This window comes from Echeneis naucrates, chromosome 20, assembly GCF_900963305.1.
Source record: "Echeneis naucrates chromosome 20, fEcheNa1.1, whole genome shotgun sequence".
NCBI lineage: Eukaryota > Metazoa > Chordata > Actinopteri > Carangiformes > Echeneidae > Echeneis > Echeneis naucrates.
In genome coordinates, this window is record NC_042530.1 from 190,360 (window position 1) to 211,169 (window position 20,810).

Genomic DNA, 20,810 nt, shown 5'->3' on the forward strand with positions numbered 1-20,810 from the left:
TGTATGTATGTATGTATGTATGTGTGTATATATATATATATATATATATATATACACACACACACACACACACACACACACACACACACACACACACACACACACACACACACACAAATTCAATACAACAACAAAACAGTTTTATCCCTTATGGCTGACTGACTCTGTGTGTCTGTTGCAGACTGGTCTACCAGAGTGAAGCAGATTGCCAAGCTGTGGAGGAAGGCCAGCTCTCAGGACAGAGCTCCTTACGTGGTGAACTATCTATCTATCTATCAATCTATCAATCAATCAGTAATAGAACCATTGATCAGGTCCTGGCCCAATCCTGCACATCCTATTGACATAAATGCTGTGAGGAAAGGCATAATGACATCATGGTGCCATCCTGTAGCATCTGTGTGAATGAGTTATTTTGTCTCTCTGCAGCAAAAAGCTCGCGATAACCGGGCGGCTCAGCGCATCAACAAGGTGCAACTGTCAGACCCGCTCAAACGCCAATCACCTCTGCAGCAGCAACAGCTGCCCCTGCCAGGACCTTACGACCCTGTTTCCATGGAGACCGAGGTGGCATTCAAGGACCCACTCAGGCCCAAAGAGTCCGAGCAGGAACAGGAATGGAAGTTGAGACAGGTGAGCTGAGTTTCAATGTTCTCTGTAATACTTCATCGCCCCATCGAGTAGAACCAGAGAGAGAAGTCAGCACCAGGCTTCATAACCTCAGCTGCTGGTGAATAAACACAACCTTCCATAAGCTTGTTTCATCTGCTGCTGACTAGTTTAATTATCTCTAATATCTCAGGTTGTTTTCACAAATAATCTGATCCCAGTATTTGAATGTGTCCGTCCTCATGCCGACCACCGACAGCAGCATGGTGCTGGTTTCCCACTCTGCGTAGTACCCATAGTAACCACCAGGCTGCATGTCTGTCGGGGGCTGCAGAGAAAGATGAGATGTGTTATCATTGTGATGAAGATGATGATGAGTGTGATATGCTGTGTGCTGAGCCTCATTCACTCCAACTAATGTCTCTGATGTAATTGTCATTGAAAAGGGAGAGGTAAAAGACAGATGGGGAGCCGGTAAGAAGAGGCAGGAAAATCTCCCCCAAACCAAAGCCCTAAAATCACCAACAGATAAAGATTGTCCCTACCAGGCATCTGTAGCAGGAGGTGGCAAAGAGGCTCTGGTAAGATCTCAAAGCGAACCTGTTCAAGGCAGACCTGGATCCACAAACCTCTGAAATCCTCTTCCTGTCCTGTGTCATAGCTGACTACACACCCTTTGACTGGAGCCTGGAGGACTGCATCTGGTTGACTTTACTTATGATGTGCAGTCTGTTTGCAGCCTGTTTACAGTTTCATTGACGTGAATCTGTCAGTCTGATTGATTTATTGATTGAGCTAAAGTGGATCAAAGTGGTCCAGGACCAGTTTGAGATGTTAACCCTCCAAACTTCAGAGGATTTCAGACCAGTGGACCAGGACTGGGTCTGTCTCTGAATTGACTGCTTTTATTGTAAAGGGAACCTGCCTGACTCTGAATGTTGGTCTGCTGCGTCCTCAATGCCCCCTTACACTGATCTGGTCTTGGTTCTGGTCCTGGGCTCTGACACTTCAGATTGGGGACATGTGGCAAAGTCCTGGACCAGCACCTTGGTCTGGACTGCTGTCCCTTCAGTGTGAGGTCCAAGAGGTCGACAGCAGCTTCTGCTTCACTGTGAGCAGGTGTCAGTGCAGGTGTGAGGAACTAGGTGAGAGACAGACAGGGGAAGAGCACTCAGAAGGGACCCCACCATCCCCAATCTACCCTCCCCACCCCACCCTCCCAACGCACCCAGAACCGCAAGAATAATCGAAACATTTTAGTCATGTGGTTTGTGACCCCACCCCATCCCACCTCTTCATGCTGTAAACTCCACCATCATCATTGACTGAGAGAGAGAGAGAGAGAGGGGGAGGGGGGATTGCTAGCAGCCATGTCATCATGTCTTACTCCACCTGTAGAAACCAATAAGGACACTTACATCTGTCCTCTTCTTCATCCTCCTCTTCCTCAGCAAATGCGTCAGAAGAGTAAACAGTTGGCTAAGATGGAGGCCACTCAGAAGTTGGAGCAGGTGAAAAACGAGCAGCGGCAGCAGCAGCTTCTTGCCAGCCAGCGTCTGGTTGGTCGCCAGTCCCCCGAAACCAGCAGCCGCAGCCCTCTGACCCCCGCCCAGCAGGTTACTGGGGACAACGCTTCCCCCCTTCATTCCTCTGCATCCAGGGACGGTCAGTCTAGGCAGCAGCTCCTCCTTCAGGGAGGCCAAAGCTCTGGACTGGCTGATGACGTCTTCCTCAGACCACAGGCTCCACCTCCCTCTGGCTTCTCCTCACTCCCTCATTCCCCTCACCCTTCCTCCCCCCTCCACCAGCCCCCATCCTCACCCCAGATGTTTTCCCCACCCTCCTCTCGTCCCTCCTCGCCCTGGGATCCTTATAGTAAAGTGGTAGGGACTCCTCGTCCTCCTTCGTCACAGTCTGGTGCTCCCCCAGGCCCTCAGCAACAGCGACACAACTCCCTCAGCGCCTCACCAGCGCACGATGTCTTTGGTTCTCCTGCACCGTCCCCCGACGGAAAGACTTCCGATGTCCCCAGGGTCCTAGGACCCCAACCTGGTAAGTCCAAGTGACACCTCCTTGTGTCCTCCCTGTAAAGTATCCTTATCCTACCCAGTAAAGTATGTCTTTTCCTGTCTCCTCCCGGTGATGACTTCTCTGTGTCTCCTCTCAGGGCTGCAGCAAACCAGGACAGGCTCCACTCCTGACCATGCAAACCGACTTGTTGGTCTCCGAGGAGCTGAGCACCAGAGGCCTCCTCATGGTGGTACTCTCCGTCTGTCTGAATCCTACGGAAGGAGCAGTGAACTGGTCCAGGGCGGAGTGTTTAAAGCCCCCATGCCCCCCCAGCACCAGCCTCAGCAGGAGGTATTTGGAGGTCCAACAGGAGGAAGACGGGACCAGTCCAGACCAACAGACCTGAGCTTCACCCTCTCACAGTCACAGGATCCTCCTTTCCCCTCCAGCCCGCTATCAGGACTGGGGTCCCCTCACCGGAGCCCCTATGGCCAGACACCTGGTACCCCCAGACCAGAGTACAGCCAGCAAATCCCTGATTCCTTCACCCAGCACTCGGCTTTGCCATCCCGCCCCTCCCCTGACCACTATACCAACCCTCAGACCCCCAGTACACCACGGCCACACACTGACCCCACCTACCTCACCACCCCGCCTGCACTGCGACTGGACCAGTACAACCAACAGTCTGCCAACCGTCGGCCATCTCCCTCCCACCCAAACCTTGACCCCTACGCCTCCAACCCGGGGACGCCACGGCCCTCCATCACAGATCGTTTTCCACGATCGCCAGGCAGTCAGCGGAGCTCCGACCCCTACACCCAGCCAGTTGGAACACCACGACCCTCCCCAGACCCCTACTCCCAGCAACCCTCCACGCCACGGCCACAGAAGGCTCCTGAGACCTTCATCCAAGCTCCAGGGGAGAGCTTCACCCCGCATCCTGCAGGACCTGGTTCATCACCTCTGGCTCCAGGACTTTCTGGAGAGACAGGGGCCTTCAGCCCAACACACCACCAGGTACCATCAACATAGGGCTCCTTCACTCTAGGTCTGGAAGACCCCCGGGGGGAGGCTATAATAGCTGTCTCATTCCTGCATTCCCATAATTGTAATTTTTCTCTTATCAGTCTCCAGGAAGACAACATCAGCAAGATTCATTTCCCAGAACCCCCAGCGGCCAGACCCCAAAGCACCCTGGCACGTCAGAGGAGGGCGGTTTCTCAAGTTTAGCCAGTCAAACTCCGGGTCACGACCCCTTTGATCAGGGTCGCATGACACCAGGCCCGGTACAGATGGACAAGACAGCAGCCAATGAAATAGCAGCACTGGGCGTGGCCTCTTTAGATAGCCCAATGAGTATGCTGCCTCAGCCTGGTGACTCAGAGGAGAAGCTGAGACAGGTAGGTCAGGTGGTCTCACCTTTCATTTAGTTTTTAATTTAAAGACGCTGTGCACTGTATGTTTCAGTGTTTGTGCCCATCCTCCGTCTGTTCTCCGTGTCCTCCATGTTCCTGTGCAGCGTCAACGGCTGCGTCAGCTCATTCTGAGGCAGCAGCAGCAGAAAAGTGCGTTTCGGCAAGAGAAAGGTCTCCAGGAACCAGCTATGACCCCTGCTGCTACACCCGGGCTGACTTCTGGTCCAGGAACACCCCATCACTGGTCCCAGGAAGACTCCACTGTTCCTCCAACCGACCTGTTTGGACGCCCTCCACCTCCCTACCCAGGTGCAGTGAGACCTGGTGGGCCGGTGGTAGCTTCAGCTCAGAGGTTTCCTGGTGGGTTTCCAGGGGAGCAGCTGAGAACCTTGACCCCCAACGAGGCTGTCTTTCCCCGGGAGAGCCTCCCCAGAGAGCCGGGTGTCAGAGGACCAGTCCTGAGGTGAGAGCAGTAACAAAACCTGGTCCTGACCTGAAGCTATGGCCTGTTAAACTCATAAGCCCCCTCCTCCAGGTTCATTGGACCTCCAGGTGCACCAGCAGGTCTCCAGGACTCCTTCTTGCGTCCTCCTCAGGGTTCTATGCCTGGACCAGGAGTAGCTGGAGTGGAGGGAGTCACAGTCCAGATGAGGAGGCCAATTCCTGGGGAGTTCAGCAGCATCCGACCGCCGGTGACTCCCAGCGCTCACCCTCATGTGATGCCAGGTTAGGAGAACATTGCTGACAGTTTATTGATCAAAGATCAGTGTCCTGACAGGACAGGAGACACATGTCCCTGATGTCTTCAGTCAGAGATGTGCTCAGGTCAAAGCTCCTCGGAGCAGGACTAAGTAGGACTGACAGACTGATCGCATCGGTTTTATTAATCAGCTGCTCTGACTCCTAACAGAACTGTTGCTTCCTGGATTCTTGTTCGTCTCTTACCTTTACCGTCCCCCTCAGGTGTCTCCCAGCCCTTCCTCCCGCGCTCCCACCCCATCCAGCAGCACAGTATCATGGGTCAGCCCTACATCGAGCTTCGTCACAGGGCCCCTGAGAATCGCCTGAGGTTACCCTTCCCTCCACCTGCGGCCCCAGACTGTGAGGCCCCCCTGCTGCCCCACAGAGACCCCCAGGCCTCTCTGGTGAGGCCTGGTCTGGGGGCCAGGATGGGAGAGACCCCTCTGGGCCAACAGATGGTGATAGCAGGTGGTGTGGATCAGTTGAACCAGCAGGACCAGCAGCACCTTGGCCACACTGCAGCTCTGACTCAGAGTGGTGACTCAACACTCCCAGGTGCTGATGGGATAGAAGAGCACCTGGAGGGGGAGGATTCTGCTGTGAAAGATCTGGAAGATGTGGAGGTGAAAGATCTGGTTGATCTCAACCTGAACCTGGATCCTGAAGACGGTATGAAAACACATATTCTGGTCCTCAGACCTTTGGTTCCAGATTAGACTTCAGACTGAGGTTTAAACTGATGCAGCCTGACTGTGGATCTGTGTTTCAGGTAAAGAGGACCTGGACCTGGGTCCCAATGACCTCCACCTGGATGACTTCCTGTTGTCGGGGAAGTTCGACTTGATTGCATACGCTGACCCAGAGCTCAACCTAGAGGACAAGAAGGATATGTTCCATGAGGAACTGGACTTGGAGCCGGTGGAGGAGAAGGACAAGGGGGAGAGGAAGGATGGAACCACCGGGTCCAGGAGGACAGATAGCCACACCCCCCTGGGCCAGGTGAAACAGGAAGTTATCGGCGGTATAAAGACAGAGGGCGGGGAGACAGTTCAGCACTTGACAGTACAACTTGGGGTTGTCGCCACTAGCGTTCCTCCTGGACCACCAAATGCAAAGGAAGTCAGCTCCAGCCAGCCTGGCTCGACTGTCCTCATGAAGGTGGGACCCTCTTCTCTGTAGTTATTAGTGGTAATCGATATAAGAGTGATCAGATTATCAAAACCCGGTTGATGGAGAAGGTGTGTCAATAACCTTCTCTGTCCCTTCAGGAGAAAGTGGAGGACTCAGACTCAGGTTCAGGGGCTGTGCCAGCTCTCCAGGGCCAAGAAAAGGCTCTCTCATCGGCTGTGGCTCCCAGAGTCCATCCCCCCATGTCTGCAGGTAAAAGCCTTTGATTGACAGGTTACTAATTGATATTTATTGATCTGATCAGCCACAGAAGTTTAACGATGACTACTCCTCCTGTCTCCTTTTGTTTCCTTATCTCCTTCTCCGTCTCTTTGTCTCCTCCTCTCTTGTCTCCTTGTCTGCCTCATTTTCTCCTTTCTCCTCTCTCTCCTTGTCTCCTCCAGGACAACAGTCTGTCTTCCAGCAGCAGAGACCATTGGGACCCTCCCCCTCAGCTGTCCTCACCCCTAACCCTCAGGGTCACCCCATTCTGACTCCTCAGGGCCCCCCGCCCCCAACTCAGCCGCTGTCCCATCAACCCCCTCAATCTCACCTTCTTGTCAACCCCCAGACCCAGCCTCTCCACCCAGGAGCAACCACCCAGATCCAGACTCAGGGCCAGGTGGTCTTTTCCCCCAATCAGAACCAGGTGCAGAACCAGAACAAGGCCAGGCCTCTGCTCCTTGAAGAGCAGCCGCTCCTCCTGCAGGACCTCTTGGACCAGGAGCGTCAGGAGCAGCAGCAGCAAAAACAGATGCAGGCCCTGATCAGACAGAAGTCCACCTCAGAGTCTGTGTTCCCCAACATGGGTAAGACCTGGACCGCAACATACCTGGATCTCCCAAACCTCTTCTACAATTTTTTTCTAAGTGAGTAGTAAGTGATCGAAGTGTGTGTGTGTCTGTGTCCAGCAGACTTTGACTCCATCTCTGACCCCATCATGAAGGCTAAGATGGTGGCTCTGAAGGGCATCAACAAGGTGATGACCCAGGGAAACCTGACGCTGAACCCAATGGTCATCAGCAGGTAGGACTTCTGACCTCCGCTCCTCTCTGATATAAACAGAAAAGTCACAGTAAGAGCTTCTCTGTTTGCTTGGCGAAGGTTTTCATCTAAAATGTGCTCCTATGTGTCATTGTTAGGTTCCAGCAGGCTCCAGCTCCAGCTGCAGGGGCCCCAGGGCCAGAGGGGACTCCTCAGCCTTCACAGCTGATTGGACAGGTAGGTAGGACCACTGGAGGAAGTGACCTAAGTCCTGTCATCCCATCGTCTAATTTGGTTTTTCTCTCCTCACAGGACACCAAGGTGAATCCTCAGTTGGTGCGGCCCAGCCCCCCCAGCTTTGGCCCGGGCTTCGTCAGTGAGTATGATGGCAGCTTATGGGTATCACAGTGATGTCAGTGTGACAGAAATGCATGTGTATTGTCACTGTGAACCACCGAAAAACAAAGATGAAGTTACGCATGTGTAAACAAGTTCCAAAGCAGTTACTATGGTAACTACAGGTAGTTCAACATGGTTTAACACTACATGTCCCAGAAGTCTTTGGGCATCAAAACAAACAGCTAAAGTAACTTATCCGCTTTTAGTAAGGTTACAGATGAACTCTGATGTCATGTGTGATGTGCTCTGTTGTTTCCTGCAGACGAGTCCCAGCGACGGCAATACGAGGAGTGGCTGGGGGAGACGCAGCGGCTCCTGCAAATGCAGCAGCGCCTCTTAGAGGACCAGATCGCCGCCCACCGCAAGACCAAGAAAGCTCTGTCAGCCAAGCAGAGAACAGCCAAGAAGGCAGGCCGAGCCTTCGCCGAGGAGGACGCTGCCCAGCTGCGCTACATTACCGAGCAGCAGGGGACGGTCCAGAAACAACTAGAGCAGGTACAAAGACTTGGGATCTCATTAATGACCAGTGCATACACAGCGGACACAACTAGACCCAAGTCAGACTGATATGGTTCACCAGTTTATACCTGACAGTGTTGTGCTATGTCATGTCCAGATCCGGAAGCAGCAGAAGGACCACGCAGAGCTGATCGAGGACTACAGGACCAAGCAGCAGCAGAGAGCTCTACAGCAGCAACCCACAGCTGCCCCCCCCATGCTGCCTTCAGGAGTGCCTCTTTCCCCCCAGCCCATGGTGCCCATGCAGCCCCGACCTGGCGGGCCATCCCCAGCCTGTGTACAAAACGTCCCTCCTGGTTGGACCCCAGGGGGCGGTGCTCCAGGTGTGATGGTGCAAAGAATACAACCACAGATGCCCCCCACCCTAACCAGTGCCCCTCAGGCTTCCCCACATCCCCCCCAGGTTATGGTGCCTAGTCTTGCGACCCCAACAACAAGTTTCAGTACAGGTTCCAGGGGCCCTGTGGGAGGGCCCAACGGACCAGCAGGGGACGGAGCCCCCACGCCTCAGGTAACAACGTGGAGCTGATGTCATCTGTGCTGACCAATGAGAATGATGACATACATGGTGACATAATGGTGTATATTATTGTCAATATCCAATAAGCACAGCTGATTGACTGATGAAATTAATATCATCATTGAACTCTGACTCAAATCCTTCTCCCTGATCAGTTTTTAATCATCAGCACAAACCGATTCATTGATTAACCATAATATCACATGACTGAGAGGACGCCACCTCTATCTCTGCAGGTGAAGTTTGACGATAACAACCCGTTCAGTGAAGGTTTCCAGGAGAGAGAGCGGAGGGAGAGGCTGAGGGAGCAGCAGGAAAGGCAGAGGGTCCAGCTCATGCAGGAGGTAAACCACCACACCAGGACCGCTGGACCCCCTGGGACCCTCAGGCACACAGACATAGCTTTTACTTTGCTCCTCCTCTGCCCTCAGGTGGAGCGTCAGCGTGCCCTACAGCAGAGACTGGAGCTGGAGCAGCAAGGCATGCTGGGAGCCTCTGTGGGTCCTGGGGCTGTAGCCCTGCCTCAAGCTGGAGCTAGAGTTGGGCAAATATCTGCACCTGGGGGTCCTTCAGGGCCAGCACCCGCCCCAGGCGGGGAAGGTCTTTCACAAATGCCTTTCTTTAGCTCTGAGCTGCCCCAGGACTTCCTTCAATCTCACACGGCACCTAGACCACCAGCTCAGCCCCAGGGCCAGGTGGGGGCCCCATTAGCTCAACAGCCAGGCCTCCACCAGGCCTTCCCAGGAACTCTGCACCTGGGAGGACAACCAGCCTCAAGTCTGCAGCCTGGAGTTGCAGACCAGAGTAGGGCCCTCAGTGAACATGGACCCCCCATGGACACGGCAACTTCCAACCTCCATACCAGACTGAGGCTCCCAGGCCCCATCAGGCCCTCGGCCCAGGGACAGGTACGTGCAGGAGGAATGACCCCTTCCCATCCTGGGGGTCAGGGTCTTCAATATGGATATGACTCCTCCTCTTCCTCTCCATCGGCCTCCCTCCCCCCATCCTTCCCCTGCTCCTCTGGAGGCCCCGCCTCCCTCGTGCAGCTCTACTCTGACATCATCCCTGATGACAAGCCAAGGAAGAAGAGGAACAGGAAGAGGGATGGAGATGACAGCGTGGGGGGAGGAGGACCTAGGACACCCCTGTCCTCCCACTCTGATGACATCACAGCCCCACCCACTCCAACGGTCTCAGACACTTCGTGCTCCACACCTACACGGAGCATGGACCAGACAGATGTGTTGTTTCCTGGTTTAGCCCCGTCCTCCGAGTTGGAGAGGCAGCTGTCTGTCATCTCAGCAGCCCAGCAAAGAGCCTCTGTCCTGGGCATGGAGTCTCAGAGAGGCCCCTTGTCTGTAGCCAGCCTGGAGGTCAAGGTCTGGTCCTATGCTGGTTCAGAGATGCATTCTCTTTCAGAGTGTCTTCAAGTCAAGTCTCATCTTGTGCTGTTGTCTCCCGTGCAGGAAGAATGGGAGGAGGGTGGAGCCTGTCGGGGGAGTGTGGTGAAGATGGAGGAAGCGGGTGAGGGATTCTCCTCCCTATCTCCTCTTAAGGGGGGAGGGAAAGACGGTGACAGTGGGAAGGAACTACTCCGACACCTACTTAAGGACAAGACCTCCCCAATCTCCACACCATCACCCACCAGCCAGGCCTCGCACAATACCCGCCGCCAGCTGTCCAATGAGAGTGCCCGGTCCGAGGAGGAGGATCGGCCTGGTTCCCATGGAAACATGGTGAGGGGAGGAGGGGGGTTAACCACTTTTGTTATACAATCTTAGTTAGTGGAGGAGGATGATGAGTAGTTGGAGGTCAATGAAGATCAAAACAGCTGCTGGACTCTGGACCATCTGAAAAGGTCTTGCTGTGAGTTAACGGGGTCCTCTCTGAAAGACAGTAACCTTTGACCCCATTCGGTCTGTAGGGTCACAGTCAGAAGTGTGTTGACTTATCATCCAGCTCAGTGTTAAATTGGTCCGTTTTTCCGTTTGATTCCCTGCATCATTTAAATGGGTAAAGAATGAGTAACCTGTCCTCCCCAGGTCACCATGGACAGTCCAGGACCAGACCTGCTGGACTCGTCCAGCAAGAAGAAGACTCAGCGCTGTAAGAGACTTTCCCGCCCTGAGAAGGACCGAGTTCCACCCAAACACAAGAAGAGGAAGAAAGAGGAGGAGGAGAAAATGCTCCAGTCCTCCCCTTCCAGCTCTGACCCGCTGATGACGCACCTCCGACAGGTAGAGCAGCATGTTTCTCTCACAGTCATTACCTGCCACTAAGGATTTGTATGGATTACTAACTTGCCCCGCCTTCACCTAGCTGTCTGTACTGCCCCTTATGGAGCCGGTTCTTGGGGTGGATCTAAGTCTGTTCCCCCCATACGGCAGCTCCTCACTGGGTGGAGACTCCAGACTGACTGGCTGCTTTGGGAACGCCTGCCTGGACGGAGTCACTGACTATTACTCCCAGCTCATATACAAGGTACTGCCACTGCACGGCTGCTGCAATAATGTTACACAGCTTTAATATTACTGTACTCATTCTGTAGTACTGCAGGCCTTGATCATTTCTGATCATTTCAGCTTCTGATGAAGCTGAATAAAGTTCTATATTTGTATAATAGTAATGATCCCTAATTTGTAATATGAACCCCCCACCCCATCACCACCCACCCAGCAGAACAACCTCAGTAACCCCCCCACACCTCCAGCCTCCCTGCCCCCCACCCCGCCGCCAATTGCCAGGCAGAAGCTTGTGAATGGTTTTGCCACGACAGAAGAGCTGACCAGGAAGGAGATGACGGAACAGGAGGGTAAGAACCTGTTCGGTCTGCTGATCAGCTGTGGTGTCATACAGGTATGTTTTCACTTGGGCACTATTTTTATTCCAGTCAAAGGTGTGTCAGTGCTGAAACAAAAGGGGGAAGAGCTTTTGGCTTTAAACCACGCCACCAAGACCGTAGACGTCCCTGCCTCCCTGCCAACTCCACCCCACAACAACCAGGAGGAGCTCAGGTAAACCCATCCACTGACTCCACCCACTTAGGATTTAAGTTCAAGTTTTAAAACTTTTTTGAAAACTATTTCAAACAGAATAAACAGAAACTTTGCGATTTTTCAGGGTTCATGACTCATCAGACCGTGAAAGCCCAGACGGCTTCATCCCGTCATCATCTCCAGAGAGTGTGGCGGACTTTGAGGTCAGCAGGTACCCCGACCTATCCTCCATCAAGTTGGAGCCACCCTCGCCCTGCCCCTCACCTACAATACCCATCATGCCCTGCGCCTGGGGAAAAGGTCAGCATGAGAAGGCCTTGGGTCTGACGAGGATCAGGCCAGATCCAGGTCCTTGTAGCGGATCAGTCTTTCACTGTCAGCTGGTGTAAAATTTGCAAATGTGGAAACCAAAGTGCAAGACCAACAAAGTCACTTTGTGTGTGTGTGTGTGTGTGTGTGTGCGCGCAGGTTCAGCAGTGAAACAGGAAGTGAAGGTGGAGCCTAACAGTCAGGGTCCTCCTTCCTGCTCTAACACAGATCTGGTTACCATAGCAATAACCCTGAACCCTTTGGCAGCACAGGTAAGCACCTGTTGGATTTTGGCTGTTTGGTAAGGTGATGAGCCTTCCTGATGACATCACTGTTTGTCCAGAACGTTGCAGGTGTGATGGCGGCGGTGTCGGAGCTGCTGCAGGTCCCTGTCCCCGTCAATTATCAACTGAGCCGCCTGGCTGGTCCTCAACGCAGCTCTCTGGCTTTACTGGCTGGAGTGAGGGTGCCGCTGACACAGGGAAAGTCTCCGCCCACTCAGGTAGAAGCCCCACCCCTTCTGCTGATCACATAAAATAATGCTGATGTTGATGTATGTCAACAATGTTTGATGATGATGCTGTGTGCAGGTGTCGTTAGGCAGCCGTCAGCAGAGACCTCCACCTGCTGCTGGGAGTTCTGGGAATTCTGGTCTGTACTCCGCTTTTTATCTGCTTGTCTTTCTCAGCTGTGGGTCATCTCTTCATTGACATTTCTTTGTCCTCCTGCCTTTCTCCAGGTGTCAGCATGGACTACAACCAACATGGTGGCCCTGCTGCTACCAGACCTCAGTGTTGCAACTACTGCAAGGTGCTGCTGGGAAACGGAGTCGGCATCGTCAAAGAGCTGAAACAGGTCAGACTCAGGCAACCCTGAGAGGGTGAGAGCATGAGGTTGGACAGGAATTGACGGTCTGTTTGTTACAGGAGGGTCAGTCCAGACCAGGACCCAGTCTGGTGTTCTGCAGTCCCAACTGCTCCACCCTCTACACTGCCAACCTGCAGAGAGCAGCTGGAAACAAGGTGAGATGTGACATCATATGATTGGTTATTGACTGGGAGAGGCAGCTGTGTGTCCTGCTGTCATGGCGAGAAGGTGATGACGACATAACATCTGTCTCTCGGTCCGTCCTCAGTCTGCGGTCCCCATTGTGCTGCCTGGCTTGGAATGTCCCCCTCCCAGCAGAGTCCAGCATCAGTACACCAACAATATGTCCTCTATCGCTGTCCACTCACTCCCCCATACCCCCCACTCACCTCCCCCGACCTCCTCCTCCTCCTCGCCAACACTCTCCTTCCCACCTGCCTCTGTTATCACCATGGAGACCAGGCCCCGTATGGACAGTTTAAAGGTTGGTGTGGCAACTGACTGAATGATGCAAGGTAATATTTCTCTGATTGGCTGTTTGCGTCATCGGCCTGACTCTGTTTGGTCTGTAGGTGAAGGTGAAGCTGAAGCCCCGCCCCCGTGCACTCCCAGGTGGAGAGGACTTGTCTTGGCATGGGAAGAGGATGAAGAGTTCCCGCTGGAGACGCTGGAGCATCAGCATCACATTTAGCCGGTTAGCATCATCCTGAGCCAGTTAGCCTGTTAGTATTTCACCTGGCCGGTTTGCTGTTTGCCAAACCATCTGTCTTTTTACCCAGGGGCCCTTGCATCCCTAATGAAGCAGTTGCCGTCCCAACAGATGAGGAATTGGACGTACTGTTGAAGAAGTTGGGGGCATGTCTACATCCTGACCCATTACCAAAAGACCAACGAAGGTGCTGCTTCTGTCACCAGCAAGGTGACGGACAGACGGATGGACCAGCCAGACTCCTGAACCTGGACCTGGACTTGTGGGTGAGTCCGTGGGTTCTGGACCAGTCCCTCCTTGTACCAGCCTCTGGTCCGGACCAGCACAGTCTTTATTAATCACCTGTGGGTCATTGTGTCTCAGGTCCACCTGAACTGCGCTCTGTGGTCCAGCGAGGTGTACGAGACTCAGGCCGGTGCTCTGATCAATGTGGAGCTGGCTCTGAGACGAGGACTCACTCTGCGCTGCGCTCACTGTCAGCAGACTGGCGCCACGAGCGGCTGCAACCGCCTCCGTTGCACCAACACTTACCACTTCACCTGCGCCCTGCAGGCCCACTGCACCTTCTTCAAGGTACCACACACACGCTAATACACATAAAGACACACACAGGAACCCCACCGTCCTGATGACCTCTGTCTTTGTCCTCCAGGATAAGACAATGCTCTGTCACCTTCATAAGCCGAGGACGGCTTCTCTTGGTGGGGACAGGACCTCTGCTGGTTCCCCATCTTCCACTCTGGGACCAATCCCAGACCCGGCTGTCATGGTGACCTCTGACCCATATGACTCTGAACTGCGTTGCTTTGCCGTGTTTCGACGGGTGTATGTGCAGCGTGACGAGGCACGACAAATTGCGGCCGTGGTGCAACGTGGTGAGCGGCAGCACACCTTCCGCGTCGGCAGCCTCCTGTTCCGTGCCATCGGCAGGCTCCTCCCTCAGCAGATGAAGGTCTTCCACAACCAGGCCGCCATTTTCCCTGTAGGTTACCATGCTAACCGCATCTACTGGAGCATGCGACACAGCAACAGGTATACCCTCACAGAGTCACAGCCTCTGACCACTTCCTGTTTGCCATTGCTCCAATTGTAACACGGCTTGTTTCTTCCAGACGCTGTAAGTACTTGTGTTACATCGAGGAGGAGGCAGGGCTGCCGCTGTTCAAGATCAAGGTGGTGGAGAAGGGACACGATGACCTTATACTGACCGGACCAACGCCTAAAGGTAAAACAAACACAAACAATACAATAACAATACAATTAAATGTTGATGTCTGTACAAAGAGTTGCAACCATATCTGAACTACTTCAGGTGGATCCAAGTGAGTGAGTGTAGATTTCATCTGTGTGTGTGCGTGTGCGTGTGCGCAGCTGTGTGGAACCAGATACTGGAACCAGTAGCGCAGATGAGGTCTTCTAGTGGGACTCTGAAGCTGTTTCCTGTTTACCTGAAAGGAGAAGATCTGTTTGGTCTGACCACATCTGCAGTGACCAGGATCATCGAGTCTGTACGTACTCTCAACACACACTCTCACACACAATATCCAGACTCTGACTGACTGTGTGTGTGTGTGTGTGTGTGTGTGTGTGTGTGTGTGTGTGTGTGTGTGTGTGTGTGTGTGTGTGTGTGTAGTTGCCCGGTGTGGAGGCCTGTGAACGTTACACCTTCCGTTATGGCAGGAATCCTCTCATGGAATGGCCTTTGGCGTTCAACCCTTCAGGCTCCGCCCGCTCTGAGCCCAAGGTGTCCCAAGCCAAAAGGTAATTTGGAGCCATGAACAATCAATATTCTGATCAATGAGTCAGTCAGCCGGTGATCACATTCCTGTGTGTATTCAGGCCCTACCTGCTGACTAGTGTGGCCCCCAGGTGTCAGGGGTCAGTGGGCTCCATCGTGGGTCTAGTCCCTGGGGTCATCTCTCTGTCTCCTGGGGAGTCCGTGGCTGGAGCTCATCAGGGACGCCACTCCAAGTCGTCCCAGTACCGACGCATGAAGGCCGAGTGGAAGACCAATGTGTATCTGGCCCGCTCCCGCATCCAGGTGAGACCCTGCAACCAACGGCTGAAGGCAGGAAAGAGGATGAACAGGTCACTAAGTGTGTGTGTGTGTGTGTGTGTGTGTGTGTGTGTGTGTGCGCGCGCGCACGTGTGTGTGTACGTACAGGGGCTGGGGCTCTATGCTGCCAGAGACATTGAAAAATGCACCATGGTCATCGAGTACATCGGCACCATCATCAGAAGTGAAGTGGCCAATCGCAAGGAAAGACTGTATGAGTCACAGGTAACACACACTTTCAGCCGTTGGAGGAAACGGTTCAGCTCATCTTTATTTTTGGGATGCGAGACTTTTATTGTGAAGGCTCATTCACTGAGGCTTTTATTGTGTGTGCGCATAGAACCGCGGCGTGTACATGTTCCGGATTGACAACGACTACGTGATCGATGCCACCATCACTGGAGGACCTGCCAGGTGAGACTGTTCAAACGGTCCATCTTTTTCAGGGGGTGGAGTTCACTCACCATCACACCTCAGTAACGGTCGGTCACATGACCACAAGAACCTGACTCTTTGTGGGAGGAAGAGATTCAGGCCGGACCAGACTGGTTGTTACTGATCCTTCATTGGTCCCTGCTGTAGATGATCCCGCCCTCTCTTTGATTGACAGGTACATCAACCACTCGTGTGCTCCCAACTGCATCACAGAGGTGGTGACTGTGGAGAAGGAGAATAAGATCATCATCAGCTCCTGCAGACGCATCCAGAGAGGAGAAGAGGTACCAGTCAGTCAGTCAGTATGGACTTTAGCAGCTGTTGAACTATTAACGGTCTCTCTCTCTCTCTCCCCCCCCCCCCCTCTCTCTCTCTCACTCACTCCCCCCTCTCTCCCTCTCTCCCCCTCCCCCACCAGTTGTGTTATGACTATAAGTTTGACCTGGAGGACGATCAACATAAGATCCCATGTCACTGTGGAGCCGTCAACTGCCGCAAATGGATGAACTGAAAACACACACACATACACAGGCAGCTCTCTCTCTCTCTCTCTCTCTCTCTCTCTCTCTCTCTCTCTCTCTCTCATATCTTGGTGCTGAAGCTGGATGTCGATCACTCACTTCCCCGTGGGTGAACCTTGACTTCATATCAGAATCTAATAATGAAATGTTAAATCTGTTTGATCAGAGAAAATGAAAATGGGGGGTTATGTATCAGGGTGGGCGGGGTTACAATGGTCAGGGGATTGGCAGGTGAGGGGGTGGGGCTCATAAAGAGGCTGGTCCTCTGTGTATATTGTGTATAAATGAAGCACAGATATAAATGTGAGTAAACACCACTGCTATAACAGAAAGTGTGGTCAAAGGGAGGTTTATTAACCAACTTGCACTAAAATAACAAAATTAAAAAAAGACATTTCCAGAAACATACTTGATTCCATGAGTTGCTTTCCTCATCTTCCTTCTCCTCCTCCCTGCGCTTGTTAATTTCCTGTAAAATAAGAGATTTTTTTTTTTTTTTGTATTTATTACCAAATGAAGCTATTTTCTAATCCACAGTGAGTTCAAGGTCCGGAGTTACAGCATGTAAATATCTGTACCATAAATTAAGAAAACAAAGTTTAGAAATCGCTACCGACATCGTCATCCTCACCTTCATCACCTGCCAATCAGAGCGCTCTTCTGTTTGTTTTAAATGAAGTTTCACTGTTTTTGTGTCCTGTCCTGGCGGACAGGTCTCACTGTGGCCTTTGTCTTTGTTTTTTTTCCACCCAGCATTTTGGCTGTGTGGTTGTTGTTTTTGTTTTGCTCAGTCCTGCTGCCATGTACATATGAGGTTTAATCAGGACGTGTACAGATCAACATGACGCTTGTTTTTGCTGTTTTTTTTATTATTGGATGTGAGTGTGATGACCATGATAATGATTTTTGTTTTGGGGATAAATGTGGACTCTGATTTAGAATCATTTACAGAAAATAAAATATTTTACATCTTGAACACATGACGGCTCTCCATCTCGACTGTCATTTACTGCGAATGTGACCTCAGAATTAAACTCTTCCACTGGCTTTTATTGTGAAACAGCCACAGCAAATGGTGCGTGCTCACATTAAAAGCGCATCTCACTGAGAATAAAAATGGCTGTAATGGACCGGCGGATGGAGCTACACGGTTTAGGTCTGTGGAACATCCTGTCCGGTAGGTGGCGGTGTGAAGGACAAAGGTGATAGCAAACTTTTAAACTTCCAGCGGGAAAGTTGACAGTTCAGCCCTCCGTGCGCTTTCACAAGTTTTTGTCTCTTTTTGCATCTTGAAGCTAAAATTCTTTATAAGAGAAAATAAAAGAGGCTCTGTAATGAAGTGAGCAGATTTATTAGACTCGGGGACTGACAGGTATGGGGGAGAGTAAAGTAGTAAAATTAGGAGGATTAAGGTTGAAATTTCCTGAGTAAAGTCGTAAGTTAATTTATTTTAGAGAAGCTAAGCTGTGGTATCAGAGCGGCTTCCATGGCTTTTTTTTTTTTTAAGCAAACACGGCGGGAGAAAAAAAAGCGTTCTGGGTACTCGACCAATCAGGGATGTACAGCACGTCAGACCACGCCCCCAGAGCTTCCGGGCCTTGGGAAAGTGACCCCTGAAATGACACACACTTCAGTATTTAACCTGACTTTTAAGACTTTTATTGTTATTTCACAATGCACAAACAAACGTGGAGTCATACCGAAGACAATGACAGAAAAAACGGAACCAGATCAGTTGGTGCTGGTTGGCCGAACCCAAACTTCGCGTTGCTCAGAATGGAATCATTAAAGCCGTTTACAGCTGACGGCTGCCGTAGAAGCTGCTGCAGGTCGGCTGGCTAAAGTCCGGACTCACCGTCATCCTCCATCTATGACAAGAAGTGCTATCATAAAAGGAGGCAGAGGAACTGGACACGAAGCACAGCCCAGGAGGGGAGAGCTGGAGGCCATTGCTAATCGTTTAGTTCGATTAGCGGAGTTTAGAGAAAGAGAAAAGAGGTTGAGCTCAGTACAAGTTTGAAAACAGTTTACTGTGTGTTAATCAGGTTAACATCAGAGACCGGATTATTTAAACCCGAAAGGGCCTTTAGAAACTTGAGGCGGAAACCGGAGTAGAGGATGAAGTCCGGTCAGAACCCTCCATGATGCTCCAATCAAATGTCAGCACATCTTTAAAGGCTCTGACCAGCAGAGTCCCATCAGACTGGTTCTGACCAACAGCGTCGCAGCTGGCTGCCTGTAAAGTTCTGTTCATCCTGGACGGCCTGGATGAAAGCAGACTTTCACTGGACTTCACCAACAGGGAGGTCGTGTCTGACGTCACACAGGAGTCATCGGTCCACCTGCTGCTGACAAACCTCATCCAGGGGAATCTGCTGCCCTCGGCTCTGGTCTGGATCACTTCCAGACCTGCACCAGCCGGTCAGATCCCTCCTTCATGTGTCGACAGGCTAACAGAAGTCCGAGGCTTCACTGACGCCCAGCAGGAGGTCCAGGGATGAAGAGCTGTCCAACAGAATCATCTCACACATCAGGAAGTCCAAAAGCCTTCACATCATGTGTCAAGTCCTAGTTTTCTGCTGGATCATCGCTACAGTTCTGGAGCAGTCTGACTACAGACCAGAGAGGAGAGCTGCCCCAGACCATGACTGACCTGTACTCAAGTACCATGAGGGACCTGAGACGAGTCCACAGGAGCTGATGGAGGCTGACGGGGAAGTTCTTCTGAAGCTGGGGAGGCTGGCATTTGAACATCTGGAGAAAGGGAACATCATGTTCTACCAAGGAGACCTGGAGCAGTGTGGTGTTGATGTCACAGAGGCGTCGGTGAAGTCAGGACTCTGTACTGAGATCTTCAGAATAAGGAGTGTGATCTTCCAGAAAACAGTCTACTGCTTTGTTCATCTGAGCGTTCAGGAGTTTCTGGCTGCAGTCTACATGTTCCACTGTCACACCAACAGGAACAGGAAGGTTCTGGAGGACTTCCTTGAAAAAAAAAAAAAGGGATTTATCCCAGGAGCACTTCCTGAAATTATCAATGGAGAAATCCCTCAGAAGTGAAAATGGTCACCTGGACCTGTTTGTCCGCTTCCTTCACGGTCTCTCTCTGGAGTCCAACCGGAGACTCTTAGGAGGTCTGCTGGGTCAGACAGAGACCAGACCAGAGACCATCCAGAGAGTTATGGACAGTCTGAAGGAGATGCACACTGAAGACATCTCTCCTGACAGAAGCATCAACATGTTCCACTGTCTGATGGAGCTGAACGATCACACAGTTCATCAAGAGATCCAGGAGCTCCTGAAGTCAGAGACCAGACCAGAGAAGGGACTCTCTGAGATCCACTGCTCAGCTCTGGCCTACATGCTGCAGATGTCAGAGGAGGTTCTGGATGAGCTGGATCCAGAGGAGGGACGACGGAGACTGGTCCCAGCTGTGAGGAACTGCAGGAAGGCTCGGTGAGTGGAACTGTTGGGAGACAGTTGAATTTGAAAGCTCTTTGCTGAAAATGTTTTTTCAACCTTGCAGGTTTACTCGACTTTCAGGGGCTCACTGTGAAGTCCTGCTTTCAGCTCTGCAGTCTGAACCTTCACATCTGGAGAAGCTGAATCTGAGTTACAACACTCGCCTGAAAGATTCGGGAGTGAAGATGCTGGCTACTGAACTGATGAGTGCACATTGTGCACTGAGGACTTTTAGGTACATCATTCTTTTCTTTGAATGAAAAGAGTGTTGTCAGTTTTTGTTTGTTAAACTGATTTCTGTTCTTCTCTGGTCTCAGCTCTGAAGTCCAACCCCTCCCATCTCAGAGACCTGGACCCGAGTGGAAACAAACTGAAGTATCTATTTGCTGGACTGGAGAGCTTGAGAGTTCAGGTGTGATCCAAGGAGATGAACCCAGGTGAGAGAAAACAGCTGAATAGTACAATATTTTTCTTTATTAATACATCTGACACAAACGAGGAAATGGTTGTTTTTGCCCGTTCACCCAAATTGACATTTTATGAAGGAAACTTCACAGAGGTATTAATCTATAATATAAAATAATTGACTGTAAATCACCTCTAATGTGTTTGATTTAATAAATTATGTTGCTGAGTCCACTGTTATTCTCATCAATCCTTCTGAATGTTAGTGGAGACGATTTTTCAGATGATGGTTCACGGTCTCAGCTGATATTTTCAGATGATTCAGATGCTGCCAAAGCTAAATATTCACTTAGTTGTGTTTCTAGTGGAAATCCTCAAGCTTAGATCTGCAGGTATCAGTGACTAATAGTGATAATTCAGGACTGAAGTTGCTGTGTGCTGGACTGGAGAGTCCAAACTGTGGGCTGGAGACTCTGAGGTCCGTTCACTGACTGGTTGTGCTGCTGTCTGGATGATGTGTGTTGAGACACGATGATGACTCATAATAACGCAAAGATCATTGATCTTCAGTGAGGTGAGGGGCCAGACAAAGAGTGGTCCAAAAGATCCCATGAAACAGCGAGGCAAGAAAATAGTGGCCCTGCCAGAGGAAGCCTGGGGCCCTCTTCTGGAGCCAGGCC

The 20,810-nt window shown here is 51.7% G+C and overlaps 1 protein-coding gene across 1 annotated transcript in view; it reads left to right on the forward strand.

Moving 5' to 3' along the window:
• kmt2ca (lysine (K)-specific methyltransferase 2Ca) overlaps positions 1-16,454 on the forward strand; it is a 36,932-nt gene extending 20,478 nt beyond the window's left edge. The window contains exons 37-80 of the mRNA XM_029528812.1: positions 182-255; positions 430-633; positions 1,056-1,190; positions 2,061-2,661; positions 2,777-3,639; positions 3,750-4,022; positions 4,142-4,500; positions 4,573-4,763; positions 5,001-5,447; positions 5,548-5,936; positions 6,047-6,158; positions 6,350-6,754; positions 6,857-6,971; positions 7,088-7,166; positions 7,242-7,305; positions 7,591-7,823; positions 7,945-8,358; positions 8,604-8,711; positions 8,799-9,749; positions 9,837-10,106; positions 10,413-10,619; positions 10,690-10,851; positions 11,047-11,230; positions 11,276-11,384; positions 11,491-11,666; positions 11,835-11,947; positions 12,019-12,177; positions 12,266-12,326; positions 12,415-12,530; positions 12,602-12,697; positions 12,811-13,026; positions 13,115-13,236; positions 13,322-13,517; positions 13,615-13,824; positions 13,904-13,952; positions 14,007-14,283; positions 14,364-14,476; positions 14,623-14,759; positions 14,885-15,012; positions 15,091-15,292; positions 15,416-15,532; positions 15,648-15,721; positions 15,918-16,026; positions 16,161-16,454. Of these exons, the coding sequence (XP_029384672.1) occupies positions 182-255; positions 430-633; positions 1,056-1,190; positions 2,061-2,661; positions 2,777-3,639; positions 3,750-4,022; positions 4,142-4,500; positions 4,573-4,763; positions 5,001-5,447; positions 5,548-5,936; positions 6,047-6,158; positions 6,350-6,754; positions 6,857-6,971; positions 7,088-7,166; positions 7,242-7,305; positions 7,591-7,823; positions 7,945-8,358; positions 8,604-8,711; positions 8,799-9,749; positions 9,837-10,106; positions 10,413-10,619; positions 10,690-10,851; positions 11,047-11,230; positions 11,276-11,384; positions 11,491-11,666; positions 11,835-11,947; positions 12,019-12,177; positions 12,266-12,326; positions 12,415-12,530; positions 12,602-12,697; positions 12,811-13,026; positions 13,115-13,236; positions 13,322-13,517; positions 13,615-13,824; positions 13,904-13,952; positions 14,007-14,283; positions 14,364-14,476; positions 14,623-14,759; positions 14,885-15,012; positions 15,091-15,292; positions 15,416-15,532; positions 15,648-15,721; positions 15,918-16,026; positions 16,161-16,253 (9,713 nt within the window). The 3' untranslated portion in view covers positions 16,254-16,454. The remainder of the gene's footprint in view (positions 1-181; positions 256-429; positions 634-1,055; positions 1,191-2,060; positions 2,662-2,776; positions 3,640-3,749; positions 4,023-4,141; positions 4,501-4,572; positions 4,764-5,000; positions 5,448-5,547; positions 5,937-6,046; positions 6,159-6,349; positions 6,755-6,856; positions 6,972-7,087; positions 7,167-7,241; positions 7,306-7,590; positions 7,824-7,944; positions 8,359-8,603; positions 8,712-8,798; positions 9,750-9,836; positions 10,107-10,412; positions 10,620-10,689; positions 10,852-11,046; positions 11,231-11,275; positions 11,385-11,490; positions 11,667-11,834; positions 11,948-12,018; positions 12,178-12,265; positions 12,327-12,414; positions 12,531-12,601; positions 12,698-12,810; positions 13,027-13,114; positions 13,237-13,321; positions 13,518-13,614; positions 13,825-13,903; positions 13,953-14,006; positions 14,284-14,363; positions 14,477-14,622; positions 14,760-14,884; positions 15,013-15,090; positions 15,293-15,415; positions 15,533-15,647; positions 15,722-15,917; positions 16,027-16,160) is intronic.
• The last annotated feature ends 4,356 nt before the right edge of the window (positions 16,455-20,810 follow it).